The sequence below is a fragment of the Aquarana catesbeiana genome, linkage group LG03, assembly GCF_042186555.1.
Source record: "Aquarana catesbeiana isolate 2022-GZ linkage group LG03, ASM4218655v1, whole genome shotgun sequence".
Lineage (NCBI taxonomy): Eukaryota > Metazoa > Chordata > Amphibia > Anura > Ranidae > Aquarana > Aquarana catesbeiana.
Window position 1 is genome coordinate 470,975,852 of NC_133326.1, and position 21,913 is coordinate 470,997,764.

The 21,913-nt window shown below is 40.9% G+C and overlaps 1 protein-coding gene across 11 annotated transcripts in view; it reads left to right on the top strand.

Moving 5' to 3' along the window:
- The window catches only part of LOC141132482 (protocadherin alpha-C2-like), a 441,772-nt gene that overhangs the window by 145,369 nt on the left and 274,490 nt on the right, over window positions 1-21,913 (top strand). The window contains exon 1 of one of the 11 annotated variants that reach the window (XM_073620895.1): window positions 5,259-7,778. The exons of 9 other annotated variants lie outside the window; for them this stretch is intronic. In XM_073620895.1, the coding sequence (XP_073476996.1) occupies window positions 5,415-7,778 (2,364 nt within the window). In that variant the 5' untranslated portion in view covers window positions 5,259-5,414. Of the gene's footprint in view, window positions 1-5,258; window positions 7,779-21,913 lie in introns of those variants that run through there. One more of the 11 variants, XM_073620887.1, reaches the window with a different exon arrangement.

Consider the following 21,913-nt stretch of genomic DNA (forward strand, 5'->3'; position numbering starts at 1 on the left):
CCAGGTCCCCAAACACTTTTTATGACAATACCATGCATACAAGCCTTTAAAATTAGCACTTTTGATTTCTCCCATAGACTTTTAAAGGGTGTTCCGCGGCTTTCGAATTTGCCGCGATCACCCCAAATTGTTCGCTATTCGGCGAACAGGCGAACATCCGATGTTCGAGTCAAACTTACGTTCGACTCGAACATCGGTACCATCCCTACTTACAGGTATGAAGACTTTTGTTTCAAATGCCTGTGTTTGAAACTCCATTATACAAATTCCACTTACTTCACAATTCCAAATGTGAGGGAGTCCAAATATGAGCCAGATATATTAAAACTGTTAACACATAACTGCTTCCCATAATTAGCCAATTGAAATGAAGAATAAAAAGTGCTATTTAAAAACTGACAGAAAATGAGAAAATGTATTTTAAATGTGGATAGTAAAGATACCAAAGAAGGGAACACTTATACCAAAATCAGTCACCAAGCAGTCCAGATATATCAACAAAAGCACAAATCACATGTTTAAAATTTCACTTACACAAATCCCACTTATTTCACAACATTAAATGTGGACAATCTATAAGTTTAGAAATAGGGATGTAAAAAAGTTATTTTTTTATTGCGGATAAATATACAGGAGAAATTAAAGTTAATGGAGATGTTTATTTCGAACATATTCAAAAGACAGAAGCTGTTGATAATCGTGATCTCTCCCTGTTTTGGCAATTTGGACATTTTCATTATCACTACATGATTCAAGAATAGTTCACCTTTCATAACATGTTACATTTTATACCCATATTTAGGGTGTAAAATATAACATGTTACAGTAGTACCAGCCCCCTGTTCCTCCACAAGGGTGAAGGTGGAAAAACTGTGGTATATGAGAAGCACATTTAAAGGGAAAAAAAGGGAAAAGCACTACTAATTTAACTATCTGGGACTGTCACATTTTTATTTTTTTATTTTATTGTACATGAGAAAGTTTGTCACTGACTAATAATAGCAGTTTTGTGGTTGGAAAGTAAGGTTTTGGTTTAAAAACATTAACTGGATTGCACATGGATAGGCGCAGCCAACATTTTTGATTTTATTTAGTTTTAACAACAAAAGCGAGTACACCCCTAAGTGAAAATGTACGCATTATGAATTTGATAATGACCTAAAGAAGTGATATTAATATGAGGGGTATATCTGAAGGAAGTAGTTTCAGCAAGAAATCAAAACAGTCTCTGGGATGGGAATTTCCGATGGTGGGCGAATACCCGGGAGTGCCTTCACCTTCGGACAGTGGAGGAGTAGAGGAAGGGTACCCTTACCAGGAATGCCAGGGTACCCCAGTTGAAGTCTCTTAAGATGAAACGCGTAGGGTTCAATACGCCGGCTGTGGCCACCATTTACTGCGCTCTTCTTTTATTTATTGCTTTTATACTTCTTTTGGATATCCGTTTTTAATCACTGCCAATAAATCCTACCATATGGATTTACACCATGTGGAGATTCTTCCTTTTCCTTATATGTTTTTAAACCACATATCTGAGCTGGAGTAGAGGTTTCTGGTTTCTGGTGGGCCAGTGCGGGATTGGTGCTGCGGACTCCCACTCGTTTCCGGGATTGGCGTCCTTGATGCTCACCTGCCTCCCGGAGTCATCATCACGAATTCCTTCACCGAAGTTTTGCTCTGGGTCTCCATTTCCATGCCCTATCGACCCACAACCGTACGGTGAGTTGGGTCCAACATTCCTGGTAAGGGTACCTCTTCCTCTACTCCTCCCCTGTCCGAAGGTGAAGGCACTCCCGGGTGTTCGCCCACCATCGGAAATTCCCATCCCAGAGACTGTTTTGATTTCTTGCTGAAACTACCTCCTTCAGACATACCCCTCATATTAATATCAATTCTCTGGTTGCAGCCAGCAGACACAAGTTAGAAGTGAGGGACACATTATGTTAGGGAGCGTGGGATAATACACATCTGTTTTATAACATCTAGGATTAATTGAACAATATGTAATATTCACTGGCACACAAACTGATATACTGGGAATGCAATGTTCACTTTGCAAGTGAAGTTGCCCTTTGCAAAATAATTTTTCCCCTGAGTCTAGTGAATGTGGTGGTGAATTTTCACTTTGCAAAGAATACCCAATCACAAGCAAAGAAAATAAAAAAGGATTATTAATAGCACATGATGATGGAAGTTAGCAGAGCTTCACACATTTATGAAGCAGAAGTTCCCTTGCAAAGTGAGTAGCCCATTTGTCTTTATTAAAGTCGCACCCAAGAAAACATGTAATAGCACAGGTGTTAAAAAGTGCAAGACAATGTGCATACAAGGGGCTGTCAAAGCAAACAAAGTATAATAACTGTTATTCAAACGTATAAATGAGAGACCCAGAGATCTATCCTATATGAATTTGATAATGACCTAAGGGTCAAACAATAAATAAAAGTCCGAGAAGTGATATTAATATGAGGGGTATATCTGAAGGAAGTAGTTTCAGCAAGAAATCAAAACAGTCTCTGGGATGGGAATTTCCGATGGTGGGCGAATACCCGGGAGTGCCTTCACCTTCGGACAGTGGAGGAGTAGAGGAAGGGTACCCTTACCAGGAATGCCAGGGTACCCCAGTTGAAGTCTCTTAAGATGAAACGCGTAGGGTTCAATACGCCGGCTGTGGCCACCATTTACTGCGCTCTTCTTTTATTTATTGCTTTTATACTTCTTTTGGATATCCGTTTTTAATCACTGCCAATAAATCCTACCATATGGATTTACACCATGTGGAGATTCTTCCTTTTCCTTATATGTTTTTAAACCACATATCTGAGCTGGAGTAGAGGTTTCTGGTTTCTGGTGGGCCAGTGCGGGATTGGTGCTGCGGACTCCCACTCGTTTCCGGGATTGGCGTCCTTGATGCTCACCTGCCTCCCGGAGTCATCATCACGAATTCCTTCACCGAAGTTTTGCTCCGGGTCTCCATTTCCATGCCCTATCGACCCACAACCGTACGGTGAGTTGGGTCCAACATTCCTGGTAAGGGTACCTCTTCCTCTACTCCTCCCCTGTCCGAAGGTGAAGGCACTCCCGGGTGTTCGCCCACCATCGGAAATTCCCATCCCAGAGACTGTTTTGATTTCTTGCTGAAACTACCTCCTTCAGACATACCCCTCATATTAATATCAATTCTCTGACTTTTATTCATTGTTTGACCCTTAGGTCATTATCATATTCATATAGGATTGATCTCTGGGTCGCTCATTTATATGTTTGAATAACAGTTATTATACTTTGTTTGCTTTGACAGCCCCTTGTATGCACATTGTCTTGCACTTTTTAACACCTGTGCTATCACATGTTTTCTTGGGTGCGACTTCCAGTCGCATGACACTAATGGCTAGAAAATATTTTTGCAATATATTTTTGCCTTATATATGCTTAACACGCTTTATTTGTAGATTCTATTAGAGAGATACTGGTCAAGCTTTCCACATTCTTGTCATTTTCTTTCACACATATTTTGGCTTTTTTTTTTCTCAGCGCCACACTTTATATCTCCAATGAGGAGGGAGAGCCCCAGCAGCCGAGTTATTCTGACTCCGATTGTTGTGAAGCGATTTATCCCTTGTGAGACCTCTATGCCTGGCCCGTATAAGCTATAATCACTGAGGACAATCCCTATCAGATAGTTTGAACTTACAAAATACTGATTCCATCGCCAAGATGCTTTTATTCTGAACATCAGGTTACAACAGATGACAGGATACAAACAGATGAATAGGTTGTAGTCTTAATGCGGTCAAAAGATGATATTGTCTGTAGCTTTCAATGCAGAATACATGTGCCCTGATACATGTGGCTTGTAGCTGCATCCTTGACACAGGAAGTACAATCACAGGAAGAAGGGTGGAGCATTACATACAAAGGAAGTATGTCATAACATAAGAGAAAAAGAACATAAGAAACAAGTGTATTACCACAAAAGGTCACTAGATTGCAGCATGTGAATTAAATATAAACGTCCATAGAGAATGGCTAGGAAAACAGTCTATATAAATTTTATGCCCAGCTGGGGCAGCACACAAGTCTTTCATGCAACATTGCCGGATCAAGATGGGGCTCAGGTAAGTATTTTGCCCTGTACACACGGTCGGACATTCATCGGACATTCCAACAACAAAAGCCATGGATTTTTTCCAACGGATGTTGGCTCGAACTTGTCTTGCATACACACGGTCACACAAAGTTGTCGGAAAATCCGATCGTTCTGAACGTGGTGACGTAAAACACGTACATCGGGACTATAAATGGGGCAGTAGGCAATAGCTTTCGTTTCTTAATTTATTCTGAGCATGCGTGGCACTTTGTGTGTCGGATTTGTGTACACACGATCGGAATTTCCGACAATGGATTTTGTTGTCGGAAAATTTTATAGCAAGCTCTCAAACTTTGTGTGTCGGAAATTCCTATGGAAAATGTGTGATGGAGCCTACACATGGTAGGAATTTCCGACAACAAGGTCCTATCACACATTTTCCATCAGAAAATCCTATCGTGTGTACAGGGCATTAGAGTTGGCCTCTGCACACAGAAGGTTTTGTATCTTAATTAATAAAATGCATTAGGATAAAAACCTTCTGCCTTTAGAACCACTTTAAATCAAACCCATTAAGTCATATTTTAGGCAGGGCTCACTAACCAGAAATTGATGTTGTTGGATGCAAAAGCAGAACATCCAGCCCAGCTTGGGTCCTTCTTCACCTTTACTCTGTATTCTCTTACATCAAGTGCTTGCCAGGGGATCTAATTCTACTAAATGAACAGCTGTAAGCATGCAACATTCAGTTTAGTGGGAAACAATAATACAAACAGGTATTTTGAAGCAAACTTAAATTAGTTGATTCTTATTTGTTTTTCTAAATAACTATAAGGTAAAATTACAGTAAAGCTATAATATGTTTTCTTTTTTTTCTTGCTATACTATTTATATATTTTTTAAGTAGAATATAGTTAATGAAAAACAGTAATTTAAAAAACTTAAACATTAGAAGCATACTTTACAGCACTAATAACATTTAAAATATACTGAAAGTTAAGTTATTTAAATAATAATATAAATACAATTCTACATATGTGTTAAAAATAAATACAATTAAAGAAAGAAGAAAGCAATTTGTTTAGATAGTTTTACTTACATTAAAGTAATATTGTTTGCAATATAAAAATCAGACACTAGATGACACTCCAAACCTACTTATTGTAAGGTGTAAAAGGAAAATATTCATTGTTGATGGCAGAGCTTCTTAGTGTAAGGATGTTGTCCAGGATCACTTTTCTATTCCGTGCCGAGGATTTTCCTGGAATTTGAATGCAACATGTACTGAACCATTTATCACCTTTATCATCATATTATACCAAAAATGTTCAGCCTAAAACAAGATTATCGACCATGGAACAATCTGGTGAATTTTCTGTTGCTACAAATGTCGTGGGATGTAGTCTTCTGTCAGCTGCATTATATCATCACGGAGGAATCCAAACACGGCACCTTTGTTGGAAGAATTGCTCAGGATCTTGGACTGGATTTAGGTGAGATTAACTTTAGAATGCTGCGTGTTGTCTCTAGAGATGAGAAGGAGTATTTCCAAGTGAATCTGCAGAATGGAATCTTGTTTGTTAAAGAGACAATAGACAGAGAGCTGCTCTGTCAAAATACACCATTCTGTATCATTCCTTTGCAGGTTATTATAGACAAGCCGGTGCAGATGTATCGTGTAGATGTGGAAATAGAAGATATAAATGACAATAGTCCATCTTTCTTCTCTTCTGTGAATCATCTAATGATTTCAGAACTCAGACCTGCAGGATCTCGTTTCCCAGTAGAGGGAGCTGTTGATCCAGATTTAGGAACAAATTCTATCACCAATTATGAGCTCAGTGCCAGTGAATATTTCATGTTAGATTTTCAGAAATACATGAACCAAATCAGATCTTTAGAACTTGTGCTAAAGAAATCTCTGGACAGGGAAAAGCAGTCAGTTCACAACTTGACACTAACTGCTTATGATGGAGGCAAGCCAAGATTAAGTGGTACAACCAAAATTATGATTACAGTAGAAGATGTCAATGATAATGCTCCATCTTTTACTCAGCCATTTTACCAGTGCAGTGTGACTGAAAATGCTCTTAAAGGAACATTTGTGTTCAAGTTAAATGCCATAGACTTGGATTTAGCCAAAAATTCTGAAATATTATATGAATTTAGCAAAATGGTCAAAGAAGATATAAGAAATATTTTTAGCCTTGATAAACACACAGGGGAAATCACAGTAAAAGGAAATGTGGACTTTGAAACTACAAGTATTTATGAAATTCAGATTGATGCTACTGACAATGGAGAACACCCAATGATTGGACATTGCAAAGTTTTAGTAACTGTCATTGATGTCAATGACAATCCCCCTGAGATGATGGTGACATCATTATCAGTTCCTGTGCCAGAAGATTCACCACAAGGAACAACAGTTGCAATAATCAGTGTACATGATAAAGATTCAGGATCAAATGGCAAAGTCAGTTGCTACTTATTAGAACATACACCTTTCAAAATAAATTCTGCATTCATGGGGGATTTTTCCCTTACTGTGAGTGGGCAATTAGATCGTGAAAAGCAGTCTCATTATGAAGTTTTAATCATTGCAAAAGATGAAGGGCTTCCATCTCTGTCAGTTTCACAAACTCTAAAAATTAATTTAAGCGATGTGAATGACAATGCACCCCAATTCCAGCAGCCTGTTGATACAATCTTAATCAAGGAAAACAACCCACCAGGTTCTCATGTCTACACAGCATCAGCCTCTGACCCAGATATCGGACAGAATTCTTTCATCACATACTCTATTGGTGACAGTACCATTCATGGGATTCCCATCTCTTCCTACATCTCCATCAATCCAGAAAATGGAAAAGTCTTTGCTTTAGTGTCGTTTGATCATGAGCAAGTTACCTACTTCCAGTGTCATATTAAAGCCACCGATGCTGGTTTATCATCTCTGAGCTCAAATCTCACTATAAATATATTCATTGAAGATATTAATGACAACGCACCAACATTCACCCCACTTTATTCTGCAAAAACAGTTAAAACTCCCAAGTCAACAAAACCTGGATATCTAGTAGGAAAAGTGAAAGCTGTGGATCTTGATTCTGGATACAATGCATTAATATCTTATCATTTTAATGATCCTTTAGGGAAAACACTTTTTGCCATTTCTTACCACACCGGAGAAATCAATTTGAAACGTCCATTAACTGATTCTGATCATGAAGAATACAGATTATTAGTTGTGGCTCAAGACAATGGAGAACCAATCATGACAGCTGTTACTCAAATTATAATCTCCTTTGTGGACCCGGGAGAGGAATTAAAGTTGGAAAATTTTGAATTCAAAAACAGCAATGATGAATTCTCTGATACAAATGTTTATTTAGTAATAGCTATCTGTATCATTTCAAGTATATTCCTCATAACCTTAATTGTTTTCACTGTTTTAAGATGGCAAAAATACAGGGATGAGGTCAATGATTTGAAAGAGAGTTACAAAGTCTGTTCCAACACTGGAGGAAGTTGGATGTATTCTCAACACACTCAATATAGGGTTCAGAGTTTAAATTCAGTTCAAGCTAAGAATGACTTAATTGTATTCACTCCAAATAACCTTCAAACTCCAAGCAAAGAAGAACCTTCATACCCACAAGGAGCCATTATAAATTCTTCAATTAAGGTAAGATTAACCTAGATGTGTACCATGCAAGAATTAATAAACCTGGTATTTTTGGAGAGTGTCTTCATTTCCTGAAGATGGAAGCACAATCAAAAATTATGAAAATTGATCCCTGCATACTGACCTTGGGGCTAGCTTCATTAGCCCTAGTGTCATTACAGATTTTTCAGTGTTAATCCTATATAAGTAAATTCATATTGTTTATGGTTCTTTGGTTCAGCTTTTCTTTTTGCCATAATGCTAAGGATTAAAAGTATTATTTGAAGCAGGTACTGCAGAAGTGCACAGAGGGATGGTCTGGCGTAGGCTTTGCCTACTTTCATTTTTGTCTTATGCCACATCAGTGGCTCTCTCCCCACCACCTTTTTTTTTTCTTACCTTTGGAACTACAAGCCATTAATGATCTATGCAATTTTATCCTTAATTAGAATATACGTTATTGCTAAGCTACTGTTATTTTATATGTGTATGCTCATGAGAGGTTAGAAGCAGAAATGTATACTACTATTCTTCAATGTACCTTTACTACCATTTTCCCGTTTTTTGTGTTTTTTGTTCTGTTTTGTTTTTGTAAAAAATAACAAAATGTCTATGATCAAAAAGAAAAAAATATGAAGATTAAAAGTACTACAACAAGAAGGATTAGCATTGAAGATCAAAGTGGAACTTTAGTCAGAAAATTAGGTCCCACTAGATTACTTCATGGCCACTTTTGCAGGTATAGGTATGTAAAATATTAAAAGTAAATGCCTATACTGTTTAAAATCTAGTAATACACTGCCTTACCCTGCTCTGCACATGCTTGGTTGCTCTCTATTTTTAGGCACTGTGACAAAAATGTAGAGGCTGATATGTTTACAGCTGAAAGATTTACTGCTGTTCTGGGGTCTGGGCTTCAGTAACATGGCAGCCTCCAGCAAAAAGAAACAGGAGCAATGCTGGAGACAACTTACAGCACACACTAAGCTTGCTAGCATAAATAATAATGTGGAATATATATTGCTAAAGAACATTATTTTTAGCTTTAGGTTGTTAAATTAACAGCCATAAAAAGGGAGGAATTGGGGAATTGGGACTTTGAATGAAGCCATAGCCGGGTATGGTCATGTGCCTCCATCCCTATCATTATGAGGAAAGGGAGCAAAAATGCAGCAGGAAAAGCAGCAAAGATGTAACAAAAAGGGTGGGACTTTATATAAAGCTCATGGTAACAAAATGAATAGAATGGTGGATAGTAAAATATTTAACCACATGCCGACCAGCGCATGACAATGTATGTCGGCACAATGGCATGGCTGGGCAAATGGGCGTACAGGTACGTCCCCTTTAAATTGTGGCATTGTGGGCACACGCACGCTGCCGGTGGAGTTTACTTGCGCCCGCCGCGTACTCCATGACCATGCCCGCGTGCCCCAGGGACTCAGTGTAAACAAGGCATTTCCATGTTCTACCTAGTGACATGACAGAGATCTACTGCTCCCTGTCATCGGGAGCATTTATTGCTGTCATGTCAGTGCTAGCTCACCCCCCCACAGTTAGAATCACTCCCTAGGACACACTTAACCCCTTGATCGCCCCCTAGTGTTTAACCCCTTCCCTGCCAGTATCATTTACACAGTAGTCAGTGAATTTTTATAGCACTGATCGCTGTATAAATGACAATGGTCCCAAAATAGTGTCAAAAGTGTCCGATGTGTCCGCTATAATGCCGCAGGCACAATAAAAATTGCAGATCGCCACCATTACTAATAAAAAAATTATAATAAAAATGCCATAAATCCATCCCTTATTTTTTAGACGCTATAACTTTTGCGCAAACCAATCAAAATACACTTATTGCAATTTTTTTACCAAAAATATGTAGAAGAATAGATATTGGCCTAAACTGAGAAAGAATTTTGTTTTTTTTAATATATTTTTGGGGGGTATTTATTATAGCAAAAAGTAAAAAATATTACTTTTTTCAAAATTGTCGCTCTTTTTCTGTTTATAGCGCAAAAAATAAAAACCGCAGAGGTGATCAAATACCACCAGAAGAAAGCTCTATTTGTCGGAAAAAAAAGGACATACATTTTGTTTGGGTGCAACATTGCACGACCGTGCAATTGTCAGTTAAAGCGATGCAGTGCCGTATCACAAAAAGTACTCTGGTCAGGAAGGGGGTTTAATCCTTCCGGGTCTGAAGTGGTTAATAATACATAGATACATGTTTACATACATTAAATTTCATATACATAGAAATGCACATTTTCTTAGTGCCAATTTCTAAAACAGTAATATTTGGTAGTAACATATTTATAAACATTAATTACATGATAAGATTAAGGAATTCACCAACATTCATGATTGGACATATTGAAAGATAGCATCTGCACGGTCTATGGTCTTTCTGATCCCTGTCACAATAAAAATGGTATATATGAGCACATAACCTAATGGGTATGTAATGCTCTCTTTTAAACAAGATCACTTACAGGTATATGTGCACTTAATGGCACAATGTCAGGGACCGTGAGCCACCCGAGGGCATCAGTATTGGGAGCTAAGGGGGCGTGTTCAGCAATGGCGCCCATCACAGACAACACCCCAGGCGGATCTGGGCACACCGAGCACTCCTGGTGTAAATATGGGAAGCATCAGTGATGAGTGAGTCAATCAAATGAACCAGTATTGGGGCTAAAACAGTAATATCTGGTAGTAACATTTATAAACATTAATCACATGATAAGATTAAGGAATCCACCAACATTCATGATTCACGTGGCTTGATTGACTCACTCATCACTGATGCTTACCATCTTTATACCAGAGTGCTCGGTGTGCCTGGATCCGCCTGGGGTATTGTCTGTGATGGGTGCCGCCACTGAACATGCCCCTCAGCTCCCGATACTGATGCCCTCGGGTGGCTCACGGTCCCTGACATCGCACCAATAAGTGCACATACACCTGTAAGTGATCTTGTTTAAAATAGGGGGGGTGTTTTCTATCTCTCTTCCCCTATATTGATACAAGCTAGTTTACTTAGTTAATTTACTCTCCCATTGCAGATACATCACATGTCTGCTCCTGAAGAGCGGATTAAAGCCACGAAACGCGTCAAGCTACCAGATGTCGTGTACTTCAATTACACGCCCATACAATTTTTATTGCGACAGGGATCAGAAAGACCATAGACCGTGCAGATGCTATCTTTCAATATGTGTATATCCAATCATGAATGTTGGTGGATTCCTTACTCTTATTATGTGATTAATGTTTATAAATATGTTACTACCAGATATTACTGTTTTAGAAATTGGCACTATAGAAGTGTGCATTTCTATGCATATGAAATGTAATGTATATAAACATGTATCTATGTATTATTAAATATTTTACTATCCACCATTCTATTAATTTTGTTACCATGAGTTTCATATAAAGTCCCACCCTTTATTTTAAATTAACAGCAATGAACAATGCAGGTATTATTAAAAAAATAAATGATAAATGCAATATAAAGTTTATTTGGATAATTGAGATAATGACTTAGGACCAAGGAAGCAGACCATCTTTTAAATTTTGTACAGGTACAGTACATCTTACTGTACAATATACAGTATATTTCTATCCTTATTTGTGAGCTATATGTAATGACTTAAAGATGTTTGCAAGTATAAGTGGTATAATAGTACAAACCATACACTATCAAGAATGTGCCTGTATGTTACTCTACTGGCTGTGAAAATTGAAAAGGGTATGTCATGGATCCGCATTAACCTGTGCACTGCAAGCCAGCCCTGCTAATCAATATTGTGTGTTTGGCTTCCATGTGCTCCTTGCTGAGTGTTCTACGTCAGATTCTAGTTACCCATCTTGGCTTGCTCTTGATTGTCCTTGTCGGCTTCATATCCCAACCTTGGCATGTTCCTTGACTATCCTTACCTGCTTGTTGCCCCGACCTTTGGCTATCTCCTGACTACCCTTTGTTGTCGCAGTCTGCTGCTTCCTCTCTACCTTCCTGTACTCTATCGTGAGTGTGAGCTGGAAGGCCCTGGGGGTCACGACCTGGAGCCAGGCTGCAGCTAAATCCATCCCCACCACTAGGGGCCTCTGGTGAACACCTGCTGGCTCTTAGATTCCGTGCCCTGGGAAATCTCATGCTCTACCTCCCAGTGTGATCCATGTTGGTGCTCCAGAATACCTGCTCTCCTGAATCACCTAGAGCTCCATCCACAGCAGGCAGCTGTAGGATCCAAGACCTTGTGGTGACCTGGACACAGGTGACCTGTCAGTTTGATTAGCCATGGACTCGGCTGACGTGCCACTACCCGCTGATGATCCATTGCAGGGCTTAGTCTGCAGACTTGAGACCCAGGAATCAAATCAGACTCAGGTGATGAGATTCCTCCCAGATCTGGCTTCCCATTTTGAGCAGCTTCAGGCCTCCTTGGGAACCCTGAGTCTGCAACCTCAATTATAATCGATAGCTGTACCCATTCCAGTCACAGTCACAGCCACACATTCACTACAACTGCCAGCTCCATCCCGTTTCTCTGGGGACTCCAAGGCCTGCAGGGGGTTTCTCAGCCAATGCACCATTCATTTTCAACTCCAGCCTTAAAACTTCCCGTCTGATCGGGCAAAGGTACGTTATTTCCCTCCTCTCCAGTAAAGCTTTAGCCTGGGCTGCTCCCCTGTGGGAGATGAATAATCCTGTGGTTTCCAGCCTGTCCGACTTCTTAAAGCTCTTTCGAAACATCTTTGAGGAACCGGTTTGGGTTTCTTCAGTGGCCAGGGCTCTTTTATGTTTTCGTCAAGAATCTTCTTCAGTGGGACAATATGCTCACAGCTGAATTGAGCTGGAACAATGAGGCCCTAGTTGCAACCTTTTTACATGGCCTCTCTGACCGAGTGAAAAATGAATTAGCGGGAAGAGCCATCCCCGCCGGTCTGGACAATGTAATTTCCTTGTGTAACCAGATCGATATTCGTTTTCAGGAGAGGTCCCTAGAAAAAAGATGTCAACACTCCCTGGGCCCTAGCTAGTCTGAGCTCCCCTCCCTTCATCCCATCGAGCATCTTCTGCCTGCTGAGGAATCCATGCAGCTGGGTTGGACCAGGTTAACCCCCGAAGAACGTGCTAGATGTAGAACTCTGGGCTTGTGTCTCTATTGTGGGGGCAAGGGTAATTTTTGTGACTCCTGCTCGCTTTGTCCAGTAAACACTTGGGTCTAATACATCTGGAAGCTGGAGTATTGGACCCAGAAACATCACCTTCTCGTCTTCTTCTTCTGGTGTTCCTTCATGTAGGTGCTTCCCCTCAATCGATCTTTGCATACCTGGATTTCGGGGCTGCTAGCAATTTTATGAACTGGAGAACTGCTTCTTCCATAAAGCTTACCCTTTCGTCCCTCACTACGCAACTGGTAGTCTCGGCAATTGATGGAATTGTTCTCCCAGGGGACTCTATCCGCTTCCAGACTCACCCTATTATGATGTCTGTAGGGATATTCCGCCAGGAGTGGATATCCTTCCTTATTCTACCCAAGGCCTCAACCCCATTGCATTGGGCATTCCTTGGCTACAGCTCCACTCTCCACATGTGGACTGGGCTTCAGGGCAGATCCTGGCTTGGGATCCCTCATGTTTCTCATCCTGTCTTCTCAAGGTGGCTCCCAAGGAGAGATTTTTGGTTGCTACCACATCTGTATCTTCTGATCTTCCTTCTGCATACAGCGATTTCCGGGATGTGTTCTGCAATAAATCAGCTGAGGTGCTTCCTCCTCACAGGTCCTTTGACTGTGCTATTGACCTTGTTCCCAGAGCAACTCTGCCCAGAGGTCGTACCTACCCTCTGTCCGTCCCAGAGACCCAGGCCATGTCAGAGTATTCTGACTTGGGGTATTCTTCTTCCCCTGATACACCAATTATCCACAATACTACCAAGGAGAGATACTCATTAGTTAATCTTCAAGTGCACACGGCCTGGGAGACTCTTGTGAAGTTGTTTTTATGCTATGGATACTTATGTAGCATTTGTACTTTGGAAGTAAGTGTGGTTTTTATGCAGATTCATCTTTATTGTGGGGGGGCTGTCACTAGATCTGTATGTGATGTTACTTATTCCTTTGACTTTGTAATCCCCCAGATGTTAACTCTCACTCGGTGAACCCTGATGAAGGATTCTCTGAAACGCGTCGGTTCAGTGAGACTTACCAACCTTGATATATGGTCCTTTTTCCATTATTGCAATTTGTATCCACAACCACACGAACTTTGCTCTAAATGTATCTTTTTGTACATATTGTCTGTATTGATTTGTATATATTTTGTTATCTTTTTTCTTGGTTATGTAATAAAAGTATATATTTTACCTATACCCTACTGATTTTTATGGTAGTGCCTTTAAAATCCCGCCATAGGGGAATCCTTGGTCTCTTCACTATATTCACTATATTAACCTGTGCACTGCAAGCCAGCCCTGCTGATCAATATCGTAGGGACCTCTGGTGAACACCCGCAGACTCTTAGATTCTTAGATTCTGCACCCTAGGAAATCTCATTCTCTAGCTCCCAGTGTAATTCTTGTTGGTGCTCCAGAATACCTGCTCTCCTGAATCACCTAGAGCTCCATCCGCAGCAGTCAGCCGTAGGGTCCACTACCTTGCGGTGCACTCCTGACCCCAACGGGGTGCTCTGTCACCTGGACTCAGGCAACCTGACAGAGTAAATCAAATTGTCATGGACTTGAAATATGGAAGTCATTTGAGGGTCCCCAATAAATTTGTTTCCAGCTTATCCTAAGTGAAAGGGAACCTAGGAGATATTATATTATCCATCTGACATCATAATACTTGAACCTAAAAGTGTTTACAGGCTAAGCAAAAATTATTGATTACTCTTATCAACTTCGGTGGCAAGTAGGGATGAGCTTCGAGTTCGAGTCGAACTCATGTTCGACTCGAACATTGGCTGTTCGCAAGTTCACCGAACAGCGAACAATTTGGGGTGTTCGCGGCAAATTCGAATGCCGCGGAACACCCTTTAAAAGTCTATGGGAGAAATCAAAAGTGCTAATTTTAAAGGCTAATATGCAAGTTATTGTCATAAAAAGTGTTTGGGGACCCAGGTCCTGCCCCAGGGGACATGGATCAATGCAAAAAAAATTTTTAAAAACGGCCATTTTTTCAGGAGCAGTGATTTTAATAATGCTTAAAGTCAAACAATAAAAGTGTAATATCCCTTTAAATTTCGTACCTGGGGGGTGTCTATAGTATGCCTGTAAAGGGGCGCATGTTTCCTGTGTTTAGAACAGTCTGACAGCAAAATGACATTTTGAAGGAAAAAACTCATTTAAAACTACCCGCGGCTATTGCATTGCCAACAATACACATAGAAGTTCATTGATAAAAACGGCATGGGAATTCCCCAAAGGGGAACCCCGAACCAAAATAAAAAAAAAAAATGACGTGGGAGTCCCCCTAAATTCCATACCAGGCCCTTCAAGTCTGGTATGGATATTAAGGGGAACCCCGGCCAAAATTAAAAAAAAAAAATGACGTGGGGTTCCCCCTAAATTCCATACCAGACCCTTCAGGTCTGGTATGGATTTTAAGGGGAAGCCCGCGCCAAAAAAAAGAAAAAAAACGGCGTGGGGTCCCCCCAAAAATCCATACCAGACCCTTATCCGAGCACGCAACCTGGCAGGCCGCAGGAAAAGAGGGGGGGACGAGAGTGCGGCCCCCCCCCTCCTGAACCATACCAGGCCACATGCCCTCAACATTGGGAGGGTGCTTTGGGGTAGCCCCCCAAAACACCTTGTCCCTATGTTGATGAGGACAAGGGCCTCATCCCCACAACCCTGGCCGGTGGTTGTGGGGGTCTGCGGGCAGGGGGCTTATCGGAATCTGGAAGCCCCCTTTAACAAGGGGACCCCCAGATCCCGCCCCCCCCGTGTGAAATGGTAAGGGGGTACAAAAGTACCCCTACCATTTCACTAAAAAACTGTCAAAAATGTTAAAAATGACAAGAGACAGTTTTTGACAATTCCTTTATTTAAATACTTCTTCTTTCTTCTATCTTCCTTCATCTTCTGGTTCTTCTGGTTCTTCTGGCTCTTCGGGTTCTTCCTCCGGCGTTCTCGTCCAGCATCTCTTCCGGCGTCTTCTATCTTCTTCTCCTCGGGCCGCTCCGCACCCATGGCATGGGGGGGAGGCTCCCGCTCTTCTCTTCATCTTCTTCATCTTCTTCTCTTCTTCTTTTCTTCTCTTCTTCTCTTCTTCATTTTCTTCTCCGGGCCGCTCCGCACCCATGCTGGCATGGAGGGAGGCTCCCGCTGTGTGACGGCGCTCCTCGTCTGACAGTTCTTAAATAACGGGGGGCGGGGCCACCCGGTGACCCCGCCCCCTCTGACGCACGGGACATGACAGGACTTCCCTGTGGCATTCCCCGTGACATCACAGGGAAGTCCCGTCATGTCCCGTGCGTCAGAGGGGGGCGGGGTCACCGGGTGGCCCCGCCCCCCGTTATTTAAGAACTGTCAGACGAGGAGCGCCATCACACAGCGGGAGCCTCCCTCCATGCCAGCATGGATTGCGGAGCGGCCCGGAGAAGAAAATGAAGAAGAGAAGAAGAGAAGAAGAGAAGAAAAGAAGAAGAGAAGAAGATGAAGAAGATGAAGAGAAGAGCGGGAGCCTCCCCCCCATGCCATGGGTGCGGAGCGGCCCGAGGAGAAGAAGATAGAAGACGCCGCGGAGGAGATGCTGGACGAGAACGCCGGAGGAAGAACCCGAAGAGCCAGAAGAACCAGAAGAACCAGAAGATGAAGGAAGATAGAAGAAAGAAAAAGTATTTAAATAAAGGAATTGTCAAAAACTGTCTCTTGTCATTTTTAACATTTTTGACAGTTTTTTAGTGAAACGGTAGGGGTACTTTTGTACCCCCTTACCATTTCACACAGGGGGGGGGCGGGATCTGGGGGTCCCCTTGTTAAAGGGGGCTTCCAGATTCCGATAAGCCCCCCGCCCGCAGACCCCCACAACCACCGGCCAGGGTTGTGGGGATGAGGCCCTTGTCCTCATCAACATGGGGACAAGGTGTTTTGGGGGGCTACCCCAAAGCACCCTCCCAATGTTGAGGGCATGTGGCCTGGTACGGTTCAGGAGGGGGGGGCCGCACTCTCGTCCCCCCCTCTTTTCCTGCGGCCTGCTAGGTTGCGTGCTCGGATAAGGGTCTGGTATGGATTTTTGGGGGGACCCCACGCCGTTTTTTTTTTTTTTTTTGGCGCGGGGTTCCCCTTAAAATCCATACCAGACCTGAAGGGTCTGGTATGGAATTTAGGGGGAACTCCACGTCATTTTTTTTTTAAAATTTTGGCCGGGGTTCCCCTTAATTTCCATACCAGACCTGAAGGACCTGGTATGGAATTTAGGGGGACTCCCACGTCATTTTTTTTTTTTTTAATTTTGGTTCGGGGTTCCCCTTTGGGGAATTCCCATGCCGTTTTTATCAATGAACTTCTATGTGTATTGTCGGCAATGCAATAGCCGCGGGTAGTTTTAAATGAGTTTTTTCCTTCAAAATGTCATTTTGCTGTCAGACTGTTCTAAACACAGGAAACATGCGCCCCTTTACAGGCATACTATAGACACCCCCCAGGTACGAAATTTAAAGGGATATTACACTTTTATTGTTTGACTTTAAGCATTATTAAATTCACTGCTCCTGAAAAAACGGCAGTTTTTAAAACTTTTTTTTGCATTGATCCATGTCCCCTGGGGCAGGACCCAGGTCCCCAAACACTTTTTATGACAATAACTTGCATATTAGCCTTTAAAATTAGCACTTTTGATTATTCATGTTCGTGTCCCATAGACTTTAACGGTGTTCGCGTGTTCGAGCGAACTTTTTTCCTGTTCGCATGTTCTGGTGCGAACCGAACAGGGGGGTGTTCGGCTCATCCCTAGTGGCAAGATATCTTGTGCAGTTATACTTGTTGCTCACAGTTAGCATCTCTCTTCTTTGTTATTCATTTTTTTAAAACAAAACAAAACAATAAAAACCAGACAGCAAGAGTGTAATGTCTTGGCAAAAGGATAAGATTGTCAGGTTCATAACGGCTGCTGACCATTTCTTTAAAAGTTGTAAAACTTGATATCTGAATAAACCACTTTGGCTCCGGAAGATTTACTCCCCTCCCTTACCAGGCCATTTTTTGCTATACAGCACTGATTTATTTTAACTGACGATTGTGCGGTTATGCAATGCTGTACCCAAATAAAATGTATGTTGTTTTTTTCCCACAAATAGAGCATTCTTTTGGTGGTAATTAATCATCTCTGTGGTTTTTATTTTTTTGCACCGTAAACAAAAAACAAAGGACAATTTTAAAAAAATATATTTTTTAAATTTATTTTTTAAATTTTAATATTTAATATTAAATATTATTATAATATTTATACTATATAATATTTAAGATTTTTAAAATTTTTGCGATAAAACATAAAAAAATATAAAAAAATCGAATTTCTTCATCAATTTATACCAATATGTATTCTGCTTCATATTTTTGGTAAAACATATCCCAATAAGCATATATTGATTGGTTTGTGCAAAAGCGTCTACAAACTATGGGATATATTTATGGATTTTTTTTTGCTAGTAAAGGCGGTGATCAGCGACTTATAGCAGGACTGCAATATTGTGGCAGTCAAATTGGACACTAATTGACACTTTTGACACTTTTTTGGGGACCAGTGATATTATTAAGATGATCGGTGCTAAAAATGTGCACTGTCACTGTACTAATAACACTGGCTGGAAAGGGGTTAACTGTATGCCTAGCTGGTGTGTTACTGTAGTGTGGGAGATGCTTTTACTTTCCTTTGTTGGAACACAGGACCCTCCTTACTGACAGAACAGCAATCTGACTTGTTTACATAGGCAGATCACCATTCTGCCTGTGTACCGAACAATCAACGAGTGCCGGCGCCCCAATACCCAGAAGTGCAGGATCACATATATATACATGATCCTGCATAGCACGGCCACCCTGTAGCAGTAAAACTGCTATAGGGAGGTCGGAAAGTGGTTAAGCCACCAGCATCCACCCGAACCTCAAACATCAGTTTTCAGTTGAAAAAAATTTAATTCCAAAATTAGAAAAAAAGGAAGACCTGACTCGCCTGCTTGTTTTTTTTTTTTTTTTTAATCTTTATCCAGTACAGTACATGCAATGAGCAAATAAAATCTTTGTAGAAGTACCCGTTTTCTTATAAGACAACATGTTGGCATTCCGACATTAAAATACAAGAAAATCACTGTAATAGTAGTGTGTGTCTTATTCACACATTATTCTATGAGTGTATGGCTATCTTAACTACCATATATACAGCCATATATACAACTACTATATATATAAGCCGAGTTTTTCAGCACATTTTTTTGTGCTGAAAGTGCCCCCCTCGGCTTATACTCGAGTCACTGCCATCTGCCTACCTGATCAGCGTGTCATGCAGTCAGACGGCGGCCATTCCAGTGTACAAAAGCCGCGCCTACTCCTCGTCCGTGATAGGGGAACACTCAGTTTCCCAACACTGAGTCATTGTTCAGTGTTCCGCCTATCACGGACATCCTCTCGTCCTCATCCCACAGATGAGGATGAAAGGATATCCGTGATAGGCGGAACACTGAACGATGACTGCTGGGAAATTGAGTGTTCCGCCTATCACGGACGAGGACAAGGAGGAGGCGCGGCTTTTGCACACTGGAATGGCCACCGTCTGACTGCATGACACGGAGATCATCTATGCAGATCGGCACAGGGAGGCTGCAATTAACACAGGGAGGCATGCAGATGCAGATCAGCACAGGGAGGCTATGCAGATTGGCACAGGGAGGCTGCAATGGACACATGTAGGTGATGCAGATTGGCACAGGGAGCCTGCAATGGACACAGTGAGGTAGGCAGATCAGCACAGGGAGGCATGCAATGGACATTGAAGTATGCAATGGACACTGAGGTATGCAGCTGCAGATGGGCATTGTTGACTCTCTATTCCACTTACAGTAGCTGCTGCATTTTTCACCCTCGGCTTATACTCGAGTCAATAAGTTTTCCCAGTTTTTTGTGGTAAATTAGGTGCCTCGGCTTATACTCGGGACTGCTTATAATCGAGTATATATGGTAGATATAAACAAGGATCTTCAGCAGGCTATTACACATTTCCAAAGCAACATTTAAATATTTAAAAAAGGGTGGAAGCTGCGCTAAATAGATTGACCTATGAGGCAATTAACCATTATATTAAGCACTGACAGTGAATATTGTATGTGTGAAAGAAAATTTATAAAAAAAAATACAAAACTTATAAATAAACTGCCACAATATATGTGCACAGATGTGCCAGTGAAATAACAACACAATAATGTGATAAAGTGACCAGAAAAATATAATGCACATAAAATACATAAAAAATAGTGCACATATAATGCCAATAAACCAACTGTCTAATTACAATAAAAAGTGCTGAACCATAAACGTAATGAAAAATTATTCAGAATGAGTCCATATGTAGTGATCATAAACAATCAAAAAATTATCACAAATAAAATAAAATAAAAAGTCTGTGCAACCGGTTGACTCATTAATGGTGACACCAAACACAACACCACAGTAAACATGAAGTAATAGAAAATGCCTCCACCACAGCAAACACTGCCGCTTACCAGATCACTATGGTCCCTTATTACAGGGGCCCATAGAGCGCATATGGCTAATACCTCAGCCCAGAATCTCTGTGCAGACACTGGACTCCTTGGCTTCAGATCACTATGGTCCCTTATTACGGGGACCACAGAGTGCAGATAGCTGATAACCCAACCCGGGATCTTTATGCAGACACTGAACTCCTTAACTTCTATGGTAATGGTCCTCACACAGATCAGGCATGGCTGTTAATCCCCATGAAACAAGAAAGGCTTGCATAGTATAAAACCTTCACATTTATTGTGTACTTTAGAAAGACAAATGAACACTTACACTTAAGTAGATTGAAATCGCGTGTAAAAAATCAAGCCGGCCGTCTCTCAATAACAGCCCATAGCTTCCGGGACTAGCGTAAATTGCGGTGATGTCAGTGCGTCGCTCCTCCCTATGCGTTTCATCACACCATAGGACGTCGGGCGGCATCCTGACGCACTGCTTATATAATGAGTAAACAAAATCAAACCTCGGTCTGAGTCCCAGGACCGCGCCGCAAGGCGTCATCTTGGTTGGTGGAAATAAAACGAATGTATATATCAAAGTATCCACATCATAAGGGCAAAAAATACCCAAATGTCATTAGTGGACTTAAAGAAGTCATGACTAAGCCTCTTTGTGCAGTTGACAAGCATAAATGGTCAAAGAGATTTCAACCACAGGCAATATTAACTGGTATACATAAAAATGTTTATTAAAACATATATTGTATAAATAAACCGCATATAGACAATAGTGTGATTGACCTATGATTGTCAACACATAGAATCACGCGATACCGCACAATAATGTGTCAGCAATGTTGACCACAACAGTCGGGGCAAGCTCAATGCAAATATTATGCTGACCCGGACTTAGTCTAACATTATGATCAAAATCACACCATTAACCTCCACCTAACACCAAAGGTAGACAAGGCCCCTGTAGGAAGTCTGGATGGACATTATAAAAAATATTCTTTATTAACAAATAAAAACAACAAAGAAATTTTATTTCCTTGTGTGAATAAAAAATATATATCAAAAATAAAAATAAAAACAAAAATAAAAAATAAAAATGAAACAAGGGGAAATTGGATAAATTATTCAATCTCCTATTAATTAAAACATACTCCACAGCTACCCAGGACTCAGATCGAATTCACAAATTAAAATAAAACATGTCAAAAATAATTAGAACAATAATGTTATTAAATAAATAGATAAAGAAAGAAACCGTCACTAGGAGTTGTCAATAAAAGAATTAACATCAACATCTATATTCAAACCAAAAGGGGTGTAGCATTTGATCCTGTGCACCCATGACATCTCTAATCTAGAGATGCTCCTGACCAAGCAGCTACCCCTCCGCTGGGGCCTATATTTATCAATACCTAGAAATATGGGAAAAGAAG